The following is an 18,873-nucleotide window of genomic DNA, read 5'->3' on the forward strand; positions in this document are numbered from 1 at the left end:
TTACATGACTCCACAGCCCGCTATTGCTAAATAACCACTCTGGTGGGGACACTAGAAGTGGTGCAGACAGGTATTTTCTTTCCTGCATTTTAATTGGATTATCTTTCTGTGACTGCCACCAGTGGATCATTTCTTTTTCTGAAACAGTATATTGGAAGCAGGTTTCCTCGTGCAATCCTTTACCATCTCTAGTTTCCCACAAAGCAGCATCCGCCAAAAGCAACAACAGCTATACATCACATGGCCATGAGTGGCAAATGATGTGGAAAGAGGATGTTCTGTCCATTTTGGGTTACTTCTACAGCTCAGTATGACCAGTGCTCTGTTTGAATGTCTGCCAAGGGTAAACAATGTGAAAGATGCATATTAAAAAAAAAAAGATCAGAGCATTGGTTTATAAAACAAACTGATTCAGATGTATCAGTTATCATCTTAACTTCTTACAACAGTGCTTCAATAACTTGAGTTTTATAAATATTCCTCTAGTGAAATTACTAATGTTGAGAGCATTTTTATGCATTTTGTGAGTCCATTGATGGCAAATATTAATGAAATATTGTAATTCTAGTTTTCTTTGTACATTGTCAATGCTTTATACAGTGCTGTCTTGTACTTCAAATTTAATTAATTTCAGAAGGCTGTTTAAACTCTGAATTGATTGAAGTTTGAAGCAATTTTTCCCATTAGAAATAATGGAAAGTGAATTATTTATTTCCAAATCATAAACAATAACTATTTTGACAAACATAAATAGCAAATATACATAATTTAAAAGTAAAACTAATATAAATAAATAATATAAAGTAAAACTAATAGTTTAATGACCTAAATAATAAAGTAAACATGAAGAATAAATAAAATACAAATACTGTATTAATAAAATGAAAATTGCATTTAGTGGTCACACACCACCAACTTTGACATCTTAAACAATGCTGCCAGATCTGTCATACATATAGCACTTTTGTGCTTTGTAATAAGTTTCTTAATTGTCAATACTATAACCTACCTGTTAGGCTATGTTTCTTCCACACTTTTTTGGATGCCATGTTTAATAGGTAGGGGTTATATATATATGTATATCCAAACACACCAAAAATAAAGCAAAAAAAGCATTCAAAATACTTCAGCATAATGCAAGAGATGCTTTAACAGCAGGCACAATAAGTTGCATTTTCCTATTATCGAGACAATTGATTTGAAATGTTTCCCAAAATAATTCCATTGTAGATTTTAAAACAGCAAAGATAAAAGTTATAGAACACACTTTGTCCTTTATTTTATACAGTTGAACATTAGTTAACCATACATAATTGTTTTGTATACAAAAAAATGTGGATTTAAGGATATTTTTTTAGTTCAGCAGTGCATTGAAGTTTACACTCTGTTGTTTTAATAAATGAAACTAACAAATAAAATGTGTTACGTGTATATTTTTCACAAATACAGATGCCTATGAGTGTTGACAATCATTACAAATGCTACTGTCACCCAACATCCATTACATGGGTATCTGCATTCTTGTCTGATGTTTAGATTTTGAGTACAAATTCACTGAGTACGGCGTTAATAAACTTCTTTAGTATTCACACAAGTACTTTCGATGTTTGTATAACCGTCGTCATCAGGCGAAAAGAACAAGTTTTTAAGAAAGCGAACGTGCAGGATGTTCCAAAAGAACATAATATTTAAATTCAAACAAGCGTCCGGAAATTTCGTTACGAACGTGCGAATAATTTTTGATATTTCGAATCTTTATATTTTACGATGTTAGCGGCGCATGCGTGGAGATGCTACCGCGTTTGGCGATACGATGTTGGGCGCATTTCGTTTTTTTAGGCGCCGATACAAGGCAATCCACACCCCGGGTAGATCGAGGGTGGGAAATTTCCGGACGCTTGTTTGAGTTTAAATATTATGTTCTTTTGGAACATCCTGCACGTTCGCTTTCTTAAAAACTTGTTCTTTTCGCCTGATGACGACGGTTTTACAAACGTTGAAAGTACTTGTGTGAATACTAAAGAAGTTTATTAACGCCGTACTCAGTGAATTTGTACTCAGAAGCTAGACAAATATTGGCGTGAGTTATTTAAATTTATTTTTGTCTGATGTTTCTTGCAGTACACTGTAATACCATCTTTCAGATTCTAGTACATATTGTACCAACATGAAAGTGTTAAATGTAGGGCTTAAATGTTTTCTGGTCAAGAAACCACTGTTAATATGACTATCAAAAACTATGTAAGATGGTGTAGTTATTGCAGAAATCATAAAAATGGAATTTCTTAAGTTGGGTCCTTCAATTGTTTTTCTTTACAGAACAAACTATTTTAATAAATAAAAAAAAGCAATAAAATCGCATAAAGATTTCATATAATTAAGAAATTTACTCAATTTATATTATTTTAAAACTAGTAAATATTTGTTAATCAAACATTTTCATTATTACATTGCAATATAATTAAAGATTTTCCTTGATTTAGAAAAATCCTTGTTAACTGTATTTTTGAATTTTGTCTTTGCTTAAACTGTAAAACTATATAATATCAAATGAACAATAATTCATTTGATATTATTATTATTTAATTTTAGAATTTACTTGAATTTACTAGAAAAACTTGATGGTTATTTTAATCTTTTTCATGTATTTTAGATCACATGTAATATTTCCAACCGATTTTAATTTTGATGTAAAATTATTAGAAGATTACCATGGAACTCTGCAGATGGATAAAATTGCCGTCGACGATCTAACATTAGAAATATTAAATAAAAAGTGAGTCTGTTCTAATAATTATTTTTGTGTTTTAATCTAACGTTTACTTATTTGAAATAACAAGAAAATTTATTGTCAGATTGGAAGATCTTAGATCTAAATTATTACAATGTCAAACCGAACTCAAGGAAAAACACTTGGAACTTGAACAGTACGAATCCGAGACTGCAATTCTGAGGAGCACGGGAGAAACTAAATTGTAATAATATAACAAATGCATTTTGATCAGTATTTATTTCTATCTGCATTGAATATTTTGCTAACGTCTTTGATTTAGACTTCTGGTAAAAAAGCGAGCAATGGACATTCTCAAGAAGTCTATCGGTGAATTAAATTGTCGTCAGAAAAGACTGCAAGAAATGTGTCAGTTGTTAGACGCTCCGTTGTCTATGGTCGGTTCGGCAGGACCCATGCCCGGAATAGAATTAGATGAAAAGGTGACGATTGAAGAACATTCTGTAAGTATCAAATTTTTTATTTTTATCAAATTGACATGTTCATTGATTCATGAAAGATTGAATTTTCCTGATATTACCTGTCTGTCGACGCGGAAATTTAAAATTCTTTTATTTAAAAAATGAATTATTTTATAAAAAAACAAATAAGCCTCTTATTTTTTTCTTTCTAATATGATTGTGAAGGTAAGAACAAATATTGGTAAGTTTTTGATTTATAGTTTTATTTTGAAATATCGTAGATCTGATTGGAGTAATTTTACGACTATTCACTCTCTATGAAATTACTGGCATACAACAAAATAAAACATGTAATTACCAATAACCAGCAAGATATTGGATTTAACTAATCCCAAACAAACATTTTCACTGTTTTCAACAGTCATCCTCAGGTTTCAAAGTAATGGAATGCTTGTTAAAAGAATGCAAATTTTTTAAATTTGCATGTTGTGAAATTTGCGCATGCTCAATGTTGTGTTTAACAAGGTTCTTCAAACTGGATTTCAATTTTAAAAATAATAGGTTTATATAAAATGTAAAATCCAAACTTAACTCGAGATCTATTGTATGTCAAAGCACACCTTCCATGAGGTTGCTAATGAGTCCATTTATTTAAAATTAATTGCTATTCCTCTTAAATGCTTTGGATATTTCAGGTTGGCCAGGTCATCGCAATGCTGTAGTAAACGGGCGTCATAAAATTTAACCTGGGCATCGCTATCAACAGCGAAAGAAGCTAATGTGGTAGTGGTTAGACTTCTCCGAATTGGGTATTTAGGATCCCTGATCTTCATTTTTAGACCACTTGCAGTAGTTCCAATATATTATATAAAATAAAATATTCCAATATATATTGTAAAATAAATAAATCCACCCTTAAAAACTTACTGTGGAATAACCTTCTACATGAGTGGCAAAATACCTGGAATACTTGGCAATCTATAATTAAAAAATTCTTCCCTATCATCACTGACTTATTCCATTACAAATGAATCAAAATTAACCATCTCAGAACCCAGTTTTATACTGACCATGGCAATTTCCTTAATTACTTAAACAGGTTTGCCTCTTACTCAACTAATATCTGTTCTCTCTGTGACATTCAGGATGGGGCCTCTCACTATATTTTTAACTGCCCAATGCTTGAGGCCGAACGGCTACAACTTAAAACCATTATTAACTCAAGGGGCATCCCATGGCCATGCAACCTCAACGATCTGGTTAATGACCGAACTACATACACCTACTTTTCCCAGCTGGTTACCCAGTACTTCAGACTTGTCGATAATCATTCCTCCATAACGCTTCCCTGATCCTCATCGCTTGGACTGCATCCCAACATCTGTATTCTGTACCTGTTCTTACTTACTATCATATACTGTATTATGTATTGGTTTTAATTAATTTGTCTTAATTATATTAATGTAAATTGTCTTGATTTAATACCAATTTTATGTATGAACTTATCATAAGTTATACCTCAAATTTATGCTAACTGTTTAATCAATCTACTTCTAACACTTTGTAATTCATGTACAGTAAAACCTGTCTATGGCGACCACCCACGGTTCCTTCAAAAAGTGGTCTTTTAGACAGGTGGTCGTCCAATACAGTGGTCCTGTAATAACGTATTTCCGTACGTATTTTGCGCACTTTTTAGCCATTTTTACTAAGCAAAACTCGAGGTGAGCAAAAATAAGCGAATTTTTTCAACGATAGGGCTATATTAGTATTGTATTTTATTTTAAAGATTGATACAATACTCGCATTTTCTCAATTATAATGCACATTTTCTTTTTTCCGACTTAATTAATTCGACTCGGTTCTTTTCGTTCTCTCCTCAGTTACGTGTATTACGTCATCAATATACAAGCGTGTCCTATCTCTCCATCACTTTGCTTTTGGTTTTCGTTAGTTTAATCTTATTTTAACTTTAAAAATACTGTATTTTTTAAATATTTAATATTTTCTTAATTAATTAAGTACAATAAGAAAAATTATTAATTAATAATAAAACGATTTTATTATTTTTTCTCATTATACGATTTCATTACAATCGCGGAATCGAAAAAGGAAGTAAAACTGATTTTTGCATTAATGCGTTTATTGTTTTTTGAATATTTTGCCTGCGAAAATTACTTGGATATTATTTTTCTAAAAATATCGTGGAAATAAGGTAGGTTGATACAGAAACTATTTATCGCACGTGTACTGTATATGAGCTTCAAAATAAATAAATAAAAATAGATTTTATCAAACGATGAGATCAGCCGATTAATTGTATCGTGTACAATATTTTACACCCCCAAGGAAAATACTGTAGGTCTAGGGTAAAATAAATTTTGTTTTCCCACAGTTAAACTTCGCCGCTAATTGCTGTTGTGATAACTTTAATACGATCTTCTAACGACAGCACTTTGCATTTCGGACATTTTCCAACAAACTGAAATGAATTTCCTTTGTTGCTAGACTAATTTATTAACACCTGCACCTAATTTCAAGGGTGGGAGAAGTGCCCGGGATGGGTTCGAACGAGAGTTTAGACTAATTCATTATATTAGGAGGTGGAAACGTTGTTGAGATGGGTTCTTACAATAGTTTAGACCAGATACATTCGCGAAAGTGGTCGCTTATTACAGGTGTTGTATGTTGTTTCGGACCAAAAATCGATGCCCGCGGTCGCGTTACACAGGTGGTCGTTTAATACAGGTAACTTATACGAAGACTCTATGGATAAACTATTCCGTGCCAGAAATTTTTGCCCGTTTTGACAGGTGCCCGTCGAATGCAGGTGGTCGCCTAAGCAGTTTTCACTGTATTTGTTTTCGCATTTGTTACTGGTTGTGCTACATGCGGTACCGGTGTTGTACTCCCTTGTACAGCAATAAAAATATTGAAAATATTGATTGAGTTCCAATATATTCATATGGACAGTTGACCCTATGATCATTTAGAGAGATAGTATAGATTCCCAGGATACAATTTCAGTCCAATTAGTCCTTATTGTTTCTAATACTAGAAAAACAGTAGGAGATCTTATGTAAGTGATTCTGTTACTCGTAAAGCAGAATATTTCCTTGTAGATGTTGGCAAGGACCTTATTATAAGTAACAGGAACAAAGGACCTGACCTTCGATTGTAATGTTTCTGTTGCATGCTCCTGGCATACAATAAGAGCATTGATAAGGTGTGCAGAGTATCCATGTTGCCTGGCTACACTTGAAATGTAATCCAGTTCTATTTTCCTACCTTTTGAAACAATGGGTGTAAGCCCTTCTTACAAGGGCCTTAAAAGCAGAGATCTTATAATTAAAGGATCATGTGATTTTACATGGATGAAGAGAGAAGCATACGAGGTCTTACAGAACACCTTTGTTCTCAACTGGTCTTGTTGTAATGTGATGTCTATGTCAAGTTTTGTTGTTCTACCCACAAAGAGAGGCCATAAGTGTTATCATTGAAAGCCTTGATGAATGCAGACAATTTTGGTTTTTCTTCCAAATAATCAACACATCATCAACATATCTCGCATATAACATAATGTTACTGCTAATATCAGGTAAGACATATTGCTCAAGGCACCTGGCCACCAATTGACAAAGCATTTCTGAGATGGGATTACCCATAGGTACTCCTCTTCCCTGGAGGAAAGTATCCTTTTCAAATACAAAAAAGGCTGAGTGACATATAAAGTATGCTAACTCCAAAATGTTGGAAATGTGTTTTGAGAGGTCATGATGATGGGCCATCATAACCAATTCAATGCCCTGGAAACATTGCATTAAGTCTCTCCCAAGTAGATAAGGCAAAGTGTAATTACCCCCATTTGGGAAGTGACTTTTTGGACATGCTGTGTATGTGACTTGCAAATTGTTTGTACAGATTGATTTGTCTGTCTTTCTTCAATTTATGTATTAAGTACTGTGCTTCAGATCTATTTGCAATATAATTTTGTTTAACTAAAGTAAAACTCAGGTTTAATTTTTAATAAGTTTTTTTTAATTGTTAATTGCTTTATAACAATATTGAAAAATATAAAATATTTGATAAAATTTGTTTTCCTAAAAATAAGATTTTATTTGATAGAAAATAAAAGAAAGCAGCACCTCTAGTTTGAATATTATCGGAAAGAAATCGGCCAAGTTATTCGTCGAGAAATTAAAGCAACCATTTCATTCCTTTCATAAAAAATCTGTGAGAATCTTTTTGCTTTTAATGTATTAATTAATAAAATTAATTTTACTGAATAATTTATTAGTAAAAATTCTAAGTAGATATTTCCTTGATCTTTGTGACTTTATATTATGTATATATCTTATATCTTTGTTATAGAATTTCATATAATCATATAACTTATTTGTTAGAGCATTTCATAGAATTTTTAGTTTATATACATAATATAAAGAACAAATTTAGATTTCTGAAAAGACGGTTAAGAAATCTAAATCATAAAATTTAGAAAGACATATCATAAAAAATTCTTTAGACTTGGAAGTATATAGTCTCTCGTATTGTGATAATATTTCATATAATGGTTCGATAAACCTCTGTAGAATGGCAGCAAAGCTCTTCAGACATTTTGAGCCTACACTGAATGTTGTCTTTGGGAAACCAAAGAGTTATAATTGGAATGCTTGGAACGTGCACTTCAAAATTTGAACATATGGAATTTGACGTTTGAATGTGATTGTGTCTTACAAATACAAACATCAAATTTTGAAGTATGTGTTCCAAACATTCCATTTTAGAACTCGTTGGTTTCCCGAAGAAGGCCTTCGGTTTAGGCCAAAAATGTTTGAAGATCCTTGCTGAATTGACAATGAGGTTTATTGACTTATTACATAATTATAAATGTGTGCATTTAAATTATTATGACTCATTAGCAAGAATGTCAACAAATGTTTAAATAATATGTCATTGTTAGAGGTTATTCAAACATTTTTTATTTATTATCATTTTTGACTCTTTCCGTCTTGTAGACACTAAGAAGGATTTCTAATTAAGCTCATCGTGAGTTTAGCCTTGCTCACAATGGGATGGCCAGGTGGCGAGGGATGGGACCGACGTATTTGAGATGGACCACTTCTGAAAAATTCCCAGGTTTTTTGACCCTACTGAATTCATTTTTGGGTTCTCAGAATAGTAAACCAACACCCCGTTTGGCTTTCCAGCCGTCATTATTCAAACGTTTGTCAACATTACTAATAACAAGTCACACTAATTCTGAAGCATCTTTATTTTTTCTTATTAAGATTTTTTCCCATTCAAGCATTTTTTTCTTAATTTTTTATTTTATTTGTGAAGTTGTCCATTAATTAATTACCTTCTGGTATATTTTGTTATGAGATATGAGAAAATTGAAGAAAATTAGTTTTAATGCTTTTGAGATAACAAATTATTATAAAACTGGAAATTTTTGTTCAAAATTGTATAAAATTATAACAGTGCATACTATTAATCATAATCATAACAATCTTAATGACAAACAAGATGCTATTGAACACAATAATTGTTACTTTTAATGTCAAGTTAAAATCGAGAATTGATTTGTCAAATCTATCTTACACCATTTTCTTTCCTTCTATATGAGTTCTTAAAATAATTTTTTTCTGAGAAATTACTGTATTTACTCACGTATAAGATAATCTCGCATATAGGACAAAGTGTGACTTTAAAGATCAAAATAAAGAAAATTAGATTTATTAATACAATTCTAATTTTATTTTGTTTAATCACAAATAAAATATTATCAAATGCTCATAAATGCACACATTGTCCCGCAAAAATTACTGGCATGTTAAACTTTAAGGAAAAATCTTGTAAAATTGACAACATACTTTGTTTGTGTAAAACTGAACAATTGGGAATTTTTTTGCCAGTTCTTAACAGTCGAATGCACTCGGTCGATTACACTTATGAGTTTCTCCGATTTCTGTTTTTCAAATAATGATGTTTTCACATGGGAATAGATTAAAACTTGTATCAAGCCCCCATGCGATTTTGGAGTTTCAATTTGGAATTCAATTCAAAAGTTTCGTTTTTCCTATTGCTATTTATCTTTACTCCTGATAATACACAAGAATGATTCAAATGACCCTGATAAAATAGTTTTGTTTTTAAACACCAGAGGGTGAGCAGTGGTAAAAAATGCAAATATACGGTTCACAAAAATTATTGCAAAATCGCAAAGAATCCTTTTCTCGTGCATATAAGATGACCTAAGTTTTGAAGCAGTGAAAAATGAATAAAAACCTCGTCTTAAACGTGAGTAAATACAGTATGTACTTTCAAAATTAAAATGGTGTGAAAAATTAATTATTTGATTCCCAATGCTTAGTTTTAATTTTATAAGAACTGGACATTTTAGTATCCTTGTTTCCACTTGATTCTTGTGTTGGATTGCCCAATGTTACAATGTTAGATAGTATTTTAATTTGGAAAAGTTAAAACATTACTAAATGATCTGCTAAATTATTTTTCAGGCTGTTTTAGGGCTAGTAAATAATTAAATAAAAATAAATTTGGCTAGGGGTAGGTGGTTATGCAACCATACCTCATGATAAATTTAATAATTAGAAATAATTTGATAATTATTTTATTAATTTTTATTTTAATTTAGAATATTGTGGAAGAAAAGAATTGGTTTGGAATGGGACTCGAACACATAACTCCTGCTTACTGTGCAGATATGTTACCAGCTATACTATCCAGACCTTTGTCTAATCTCTGCTTCCAAACCTATTAATTAATTTAGATACAACCATACTGGTTACTCATGGCACTAGTGAGGACAATTTAGTGTCCATGGTCCTCTATGACAGTGTTTCGCAACCCTTTTCTTCTTGCGGCAACACCAAAATGTTATTTTCCTCAACATGGCACACCAAAATGTTATTTTCCTCAAAAACGTATTATATAATACTATTAATAGAATTACATAATGCCATGAACCTATTATTATTAAACAGATCAACATCTGTGAGCAAATTTATTTTACATTTAATTTCTTAGAATACATAAAATAGCTAAGAAGTACTGGACAATAAAAGTTTAGTAAGTACGATTTTATACATAAAAATGCGTGGCTTGTAATAAAGAATAAACAAACATTGTCTTATTTCATCAGTGCTGTGGCAGAGAATGAAATACAAGCATAAAAAGCACAGCAACTGTGATAAAAATATATAAATAAAACTTGAAATTAATAGAATATGTAAAAGTTTATGTCACACCTTCACCTTTGTGACGGCACACTGGTTGTGGAACACTGCTCTATGACTCTTACTCAACTGGCACTTTAGCCCCAGCATGGTTCTGAAGGGTAAAGATTGGTCAGATTCTGAATAGCGTATCTAACAATAGATCTACATGGTAAGTTGGAGTCGTGGGTTTAAAAACCATTTCGGGCCAATTCTTTTTTCTACAATCTGTATTCTAAATTAAAATTAAAGATTAATTTATTTCTAATTATTAAATTTACCATGAGATGACGGCATAACTGCCTACCTCTAGNTCTAAAATTGCATAAAACCAAAACGAGTTAAAATTAACTTAAAACTGCATAAAAAAGTTTGCAGAAATTAAAAGAAATAGGCTGCTTAATACTGCAACTTGAAATCAGCAAAATTTAAACTCGCTACTTATTATAAAAATGCACAAAACACCGCTAAAATAAATCGTGGGTTTAAAAACCATTTCGGGCCAATTCTTTTTTCTACAATCTGTATTCTAAATTAAAATTAAAGATTAATTTATTTCTAATTATTAAATTTACCATGAGATGACGGCATAACTGCCTACCTCTAGCCAAATTGATTTGTATTTAATTACAGTAGAGCATTGATTATCCGAATATCGATCAATTGAAACATCGGTTAACTGAAAGCATTCCAGTTGGCAAATTTAAATTTCTGCTAGTGCTGTGGCGCTGCAATATTTGGCTATGTCTTGGGCTACTCCAATATTATTTTTGTTAGTGTGCGTGTTTCAGCTGGCAGAAATGGCGTGACCATGAGAGGGTACTTAAGGAAGCGCCAGGATTTGAATGAATTTCAACACAGGATGGGTTAAAATATTTTTTCGTACATAATGGTTATCTGAAAAATCAATTATGTGAACAACCTCAGTTCCAAATTGTTTCGGATAATCGATGCTCTACTGTATTTACTTTCCTTAAAATAGCCCAATGGATAATCCACTGAATTGTTTCACCAGTGACTGTTATCCTAAGAGCAAACAAGACAATTACTTGCAGGCCCTCACCAATGGGGCTGCTTCAAACCAATCTTTTATAAACTCATTATTGTGCTAAGAATATCAAGATTTAAATTTTGGCCATATCTGGGATCCTAGATTGCCGATTTAGTGCAGGCACAGTGCAGAGGTCATGTTAAAAAAATGAATGTGGATACTAGGGAATTACCCCAAAATTCCCCTAACAAAAAATGTTTGAAGCCAACACTGTACTGTACATGGGGCCTCTTGAATCTATAATGCACCGCTGTGTTTCATAATACAAATAAGTCAGATGATTGTTTCTTGTATATTTAACATAACATTTAAATAATTTGCATTAATTTCTAATTTTGTTTTTGTTCTGATAGGTAAGTAAAGATCAAAATGTCAATAATAAAATTCAAATTAGATCAAATTATAAAATGTCAATAAAAAATATTAATTTTAATGATGATCTGTTGATATTTAGCTAAACAAATTTAATTAAAAAATATGAATTATCTTTATTTTTTAGAGTAGCATTGAGATCTTATCCAAACAAAAGACAAATTATAATTCAATAAATATTCCTACTACATCAAACGAGATAAACGTAAGATTTTTTTAAATTGTTATTTTAATGAAAATAATTTTATTCAATATTTTAACAAATTTTATAATTTTTATTTATTTTTTAGTTAGATACGGATTATCTGAAAGGTCTTCAGGATGAAGAATGGTTTCACGGCGTATTGCCTCGTGAAGAGGTGATTCGATTATTAGTGAATGAAGGAGATTTTCTAGTGAGAGAGACATTACGAAATGAAGAAAGGCAGATAGTTTTGTCTGTCTGTTGGCAAGGCCATAAACATTTTATCATTCAAAATACATCAGATGTAAGTTATTTAAAATGTACAATACAAATTCTGTATGGCAAAATATGTTTAGGATGTATTTTTTAGATGGTAAATATATTTAAGTTGTATGTGATAATGTAATTCAATACAAGGGTGATCTTCCAGGAAAACAATTATGGAAAACCATTCCCTATTTAGATGTTAGATATGTAAAGAAAACCAGGGAAATTCTGTGCAGCCGGGCTGTTGGTTGGGTATAAAATGTGGACTAACTAGCAGTGTGTTATGGCTTTGCCACTCAGACACTGGTGGGCTTAAATAGCTTCACAATTTTTACCAACAAAAGATTTTGTTGATCATTTTTTGAGATGATAAAATTCTTTAAAAGATAGGTTATATTTCAGTATGCATCAAACAGCATTGATGAACTGCAATGTACAAAAACATATTTACAGTATTTGGCAATGAATTAATCGGTGCATTGACCAATGCATATTGTACTTGTCAGGCTGCAAATACGGTGAGCTCTAATGAAGCAATAAGGCCACTTCCACGGTTATATTATTAACACCATTTATACAACTTGTCTGTATTAACCCCAAAGTTATTTTGATGAAATAAGAGTGGAAATGCCAGTATAGTTCTGTTTGCTTCCAACATCCTGTTAGGTTATCAAACATTCCAGTAAAAGCTAAAATTTTTAAATACTGTAAGGTCTCTTTTTATGCGGTGGATATGTTCTACAGAAAAGCGCATATAAAAAATTCGCATAAAAAAAGACTTTACTTGCCTTGAAAAAGTAGGGATACGTTCCGTAATTTTCTAAAATTGCATAAAACCAAAACGAGTTAAAATTAACTTAAAACTGCATAAAAAAGTTTGCAGAAATTAAAAGAAATAGGCTGCTTAATACTGCAACTTGAAATCAGCAAAATTTAAACTCGCTACTTATTATAAAAATGCACAAAACACCGCTAAAATAAAATTTAATTTCAAAACAATTACAGTTTATACCTTTCAATGCGAATCTCAGAATGATGTAATAGCGACTTGTCGATGGTATCATGTACAAGGGGAATCCCCGAATTGCAAAAGCTCACTCTAAAAACAAATCACTGACATCTGGATGTGAAGAGTTAATTAAATTTTAAACCTTTAGTTCCTCTCCCGAGTTAACTCGGGCAGGTTACATAGTGTTACATAAAACACGATCCTTAAGGCCATTTTTAAATTTTTTTTTTGAATTTTTGGAATGTTTTTTAAGTCTCCAAATTTTTTAAAAATATTTAAAAATATACGGCCAGCTAGTGTTCACCCTACTTTAAACCCTTGTCCTCCCGCGACGTCTATGAGAATGCCCCGGGAAATCCAACTCCAGCTGTGTTCAAGGTCATCCAGATGTGTAAACAATGACTCATCGGTGTTAAATTTCACAGAAGGGCGAGACAAAGGAAGTTAAACTTTGAAGCTTTTTCTTCAAAATTAACGCATTTCTTTCGTTTTTTTCAGTTTTAAGTATTTTTTATGTTTAATTACATTTATATCAAAAATTGCTAGGAACTAAAGCGATTAAGGTAGATCTAGCTGTCCTTTACATCCATAAACGTTATATGTCAGTGGAACAAATGGAGTGAGCTTTGAGCGTTCCACGATTTTTGGAGACTGTCTATACGCGGGCTTCCTAAACAAGCCTATATGTATGTTTGTCCAAGAAATTTTTGGATGAAATACAAACCGCACAACTTCAAAATTGCATAAAAATAATCCGCATAAAAAGAGACCTTACAGTAGTACACAAGAAATTTTTCCATATTTTAAAAATGTAGTTAATACTTGACTGTACTACTGCTAATAAGATAATGAAATTCAGAATTTTGTAATGAAATTTCAATTTGATATTTTGAATACAGCAATATACTATTTGATTAAAAATAATGGTTGAATATGAATTTTCAAATCATTTTTTGGATACTGTTTGATATAGTTATTAAAAATTTGAGAGAAAAAATGTAATTTTTAAAAAAGAAATGATCAGTTTTGGATTATGCATCATTGTAAAGGTTTAACCGGAGTAAACCATGATCTATTGTGGGGGGGATTTTCAGAAAACATTGTTCCATGGCTGCACATGTATGAAAATGTGATGAGGATCTCTTGCAATATTATCCACTTTCATTTGTGTTAAACACAAATTAAACTTAGATTTTATTATCTGAGACAAGTTTCAGTCGAATCTCCAAAATGGCATTTTTGACTAAAAATCTGTCTAAAATAACATTTGTCATGGTCTCAGTTTACTCTGAATAAGTATATTTTCATTCGATTACCCTCTGTCCTGCAATAATGTTTCACTTTATTGATCTTGTATAATGATTTCGAGCTTGTAATACTACAAACAAGAAAAAATTTAATGTATTCTACTCTGGATCAGCCATGTTTACTTATTAAAATTTGCTTTTGAATGATCAATTTATTTTTATCTTACACATGATGTTGATTGAATATATAAGTTTATTTTCCTTTTAACAAACAAAGAATTCTATTAAAAATCAAGCAGTATTTAAAGAAAAGTTCATCTTTGTACAAGTATGTTGGTATTATGTACTGTACTTTGTTGTTTATATAGAAGATTTAACATATTAATACTGGAAAAATACTAAGTTAATTTTTGTCTTCATTTAATCTAATAATAAAAGATTTACTATTGGATTAAATTAGTTTTACATAATTTGCTATATTAATTGAAATAAATCTGCATTTAGGGAAAATATAGGTTTGAAGGTCCTGCATTTTCAACGGTTCAAGAATTAATAATGTTTCAGCTTCACTCTAACACTCCCGTAACGAATCGATCCGGAGCAATGATAAAAAACTCGGTGTTGCGAGAACAGTGGCAACTAAATAATGAGGACGTGGAGCTAGTTGAGAAGATCGGAAGGGTGATTATAATTATGTATTGTGTAATCGATGCAGCTTAATTGGGATGAATGGTAAATTATTAAATTTTTTAGCTTTTTTCAGTAGAAATTGTTTGGATTTTTTTGCCAAACTGTCATGCTACAAGCATACTATAGCCAATTTGACTAATGTTACTTTTCCAATAAATTTGCCTATTTATCCTGATTAATCAGTACATTACTGTAATTTGATGATATTAATCCTCATAAATCATTAAATTGCAGGGAAATTTTGGAGACGTTTATAAAGGCTTCATCCGTAAAACAAAAGTTCCAGTCGCGATTAAGACGTGCAGGATTAATCTGCCAGACGAGCAGAAGAAAAGGTTTCTTCAAGAAGGTCGAATTCTCAGGCAGTATGACCATCCAAACATCGTCAAACTTATAGGGATCTGCGTCCAAAAGCAACCAATTATGATAGTCATGGAATTAGTACCGGGTAAGACATTTTTAAGTGAATTGACATATTAACGTCACATAAATAAACTTTCTGATTACTTCAGGAGGTTCGTTATTAAATTATTTAAGGAAAAATGGGCCTAAAATATCTTTGCCAGAACAGCTGAGAATGTGTTTGGATTCGGCTTTAGGGATGGAATATTTGGAGAGTAAAAATTGTATTCACAGGTGAGTATGGCCAATTTGAAGATTAATACATAAAAATTATTTAATATCTATATATTTAGAAAATAGCAATCGAAATGTGATTGTGAAGCTTAAAATTTTCATTAATAAAATATTTTCATGATAGAAATGCATAATTTCATCATATTTATGTTTAATTATAAAGTTGATTTTAAAAAATTTTGTTTAGAGATTTGGCAGCCAGAAACTGTTTGGTCGGAAAAAATAATATGGTGAAGATATCTGATTTTGGAATGTCTCGCGAAGAAGAAGAATACACAGTTTCGGACGGGATGAAGCAAATTCCGATTAAGTGGACTGCACCAGAAGCCCTTAATTATGGTATTCTTTAAAATTAATATTATTTGTTATAGATTTTCTTGAANGTGATTATGCACAATACAAGTTTCATTTACGAAATATACATTGAAGATTATTATTAAAGAGTTTTGTTGCCTCTAAAATTTGTTATATAATAAATTAGTAATTTTAAGTTTAGAAAACATTAAAATCTTGATCTTTTAGTAGTAAAGATCAAGATTAAAATGTATTTTGGGGGTAATTTTCTGTTTTTGGTACTGCAGTTCTTTATACTGCCAGATTGCAATACCTGAACAATATTACATCAGATCGGATGGTTCAGGCATGTATTTTGATGGATATTGTTTCCTTCAGTTCCACTTATCTCTGGCTCGTGATTAACGGAGTTAAACATCACAAGGAGCAGTATAATGCTTGTTTGTATTGGCTCCCGATTAACAAATCGGTCTAAGTTATCCGCACACACATTTTTGCTTCTCAAACATAAATTGAAACCTAATTATATGTTCAAATTCTGCTTTTGATGCTTTTGTCATATTGAAATTAAATTAATAAATTTTTATTAAATGTAAAAGCTAGATGGATACTACCTGTAGTTTAAATTTGTAGCTTTAGATAGTATAATTAATATAATTCTAGATAGAAAATTTTCAGCATTTATTTGAGACACTATAGGATCTGTTCAGGCTGTGATATGGATCCTTTGATATGTAAACTAATAGTCTGCTTTAGACAAAAATGGATAAATGTTGTAATGAACATTACTAATTTTAATAAAACTTGTGTAGATATTTAGATTATTGTATTTATTCTAATAAACAGCAGAGCTACACGATAAAATTAGACGGTGCCCCGTAACGGTAAGCAGATTTCTATAGGCGTGAGATAAGGCTTATTGTAGACTGAAAAATCAAATGTTTTGTGTTATTGCTCTTACCATATGTTGAAATAAAGCACATGCGTGTCGCGTGTTTATGTTGTTCGAGTAATAGTAAAATGGGAAAAATTACCAGATTTATTCCATTATAGTTGCACTTAATTCCTAAAGAATAGAAATAACAGTGAATCTACAAGATGAAAAAAGTTACAGACAGCATGAGGTTTATTAGAATAAATACAGTATTTAGAATTTTTGTAAATATTTAGACATAATTTTGCATATGAGCAAAGAATTCATAAAGCAATTGTAACGAGATGTTACATTTTAGGAAGATATACATCTCTCTGCGACGTTTGGAGTTATGGAGTACTGTTATGGGAAGTATTTTCATTTGGCAGTACTCCCTACAGCGGTATGACTAACAACAAAGCCCGAGAATTAATCGATTCTGGTAAGTCTACTTTATATATTTAATTACTCTCAAGGCAATTTCCGGTAACTCTTTTGCATTCCTAATATCGAAGGTTATCGGTTGCCTTCACCCGAGAACACTCCAGAGTGCATCTACGAGTTGATGTTACGTTGCTGGGAGTACGATCCGGAGAGAAGACCACACTTTCAAGAAATACGTGAAATTCTTCAGAATATTTCTGTTTCTTACAAATGAGTCAGTCAGCTATTGAAATAAAAGGTTTTTTTTTGTAAATGAAGTGTGATGGCATTTGTAATAGACAGTTTTTATGGTTAATGTGAAGCTCTTAACTAAACATTGCTCTGTACATTGTAGTCATTTTGGAGTTTTAATAATTTGAATGTTTCGATTTTATTATCATTGTAAAAATTGATTTTTCTCTTGTTAATACTAAAGATTTGTCAGAAAATTATTTTAATTATGTGAGCAAACAAACTTTTGTATTCTGGAGAGATTTTTTTTTGTTTGTTCTTTAGAAACTGTAATTTGATTTTTCTCCTTACATATTTTTTTATTTCCTACACCAGCACCTAATATTACACAGACAAATTGGCTTATCTAAAACTCACTTTAAAATAATTTTGTAAGTTTTTCTGATGCAAATGCAGATTAAAAATTGTAAAAATTTTTCTTATTCTTAATGCATAAAATATCTTAAGATTTTCTTTATACAAAAATCTAGGTGCAATAATCAAAAGAATAATTTATTTTTATAGTGTACGTCTTATAAGAATCGTACCAGTTATCGCTTTCAAACATAGAAATATCAAATCGTTTATCTTGTTGGCGATAAGTTTCGAGTGGTTTGTTTGCTTTAATTAAAGGGAATGTTTCTAAGACGACGAGAACGGTCGCGTCGTCTAAATGATAATTCTTTCACATTTGCTGGTCGATACTGTGAAAGATTACTTTTGTGTATTCAGCCAATTTTAAAACAATTTTACATTTTAATTTTAATGTAAAATGAAATCGATACTTATGTAGAATAATCAGAAAATAAAATTGTAATATAAAATTTGTGATATTATTATTATATTAGTTTTTAATCTATAAACATTGAAGTTGCCATACGTCTACATCCTTGACGTTTTGAAATTAACACAATAGATAAGATGTGTTTATTTTATCCAATATACAGTNTATAAAGAGTCTCTGATAGTTTTTTTTTCATTTGTTTTAAACAGCCCATGTAATGCCTTTTAGCGAAACGTTCAATGTAACTAGAGGAATCAAACAGTTTATCTCAACAAGATGTACCTGCTAAAGCAAGAGGATCTCTTGCTTCAGACTGGAACATTGTCTGAAAATTATTGTCGG

General features: G+C 31.1%; 1 protein-coding gene across 3 annotated transcripts in view; it reads left to right on the top strand.

The window, feature by feature from the left end:
• The window catches only part of LOC111626376 (tyrosine-protein kinase Fer-like), a 50,081-nt gene extending 31,511 nt beyond the window's left edge, over positions 1-18,570 (top strand). For all 3 annotated transcript variants that reach the window (XM_023369731.1, XM_023369729.1, XM_023369730.1), the window contains exons 7-18: positions 2,654-2,776; positions 2,856-2,975; positions 3,054-3,234; positions 7,318-7,425; positions 11,981-12,058; positions 12,144-12,341; positions 15,065-15,241; positions 15,485-15,698; positions 15,763-15,886; positions 16,074-16,225; positions 17,413-17,535; positions 17,609-18,570. In XM_023369731.1, coding sequence (XP_023225499.1) covers positions 2,654-2,776; positions 2,856-2,975; positions 3,054-3,234; positions 7,318-7,425; positions 11,981-12,058; positions 12,144-12,341; positions 15,065-15,241; positions 15,485-15,698; positions 15,763-15,886; positions 16,074-16,225; positions 17,413-17,535; positions 17,609-17,751 — 1,741 coding nt within the window. In that variant the 3' untranslated portion in view covers positions 17,752-18,570. The remainder of the gene's footprint in view (positions 1-2,653; positions 2,777-2,855; positions 2,976-3,053; positions 3,235-7,317; positions 7,426-11,980; positions 12,059-12,143; positions 12,342-15,064; positions 15,242-15,484; positions 15,699-15,762; positions 15,887-16,073; positions 16,226-17,412; positions 17,536-17,608) is intronic.
• The last annotated feature ends 303 nt before the right edge of the window (positions 18,571-18,873 follow it).

This window comes from Centruroides sculpturatus, unplaced genomic scaffold (assembly GCF_000671375.1).
Source record: "Centruroides sculpturatus isolate CEXI.00-Female unplaced genomic scaffold, Cexi_2.0 scaffold400, whole genome shotgun sequence".
Taxonomy (NCBI): Eukaryota; Metazoa; Arthropoda; class Arachnida; order Scorpiones; family Buthidae; genus Centruroides; species Centruroides sculpturatus.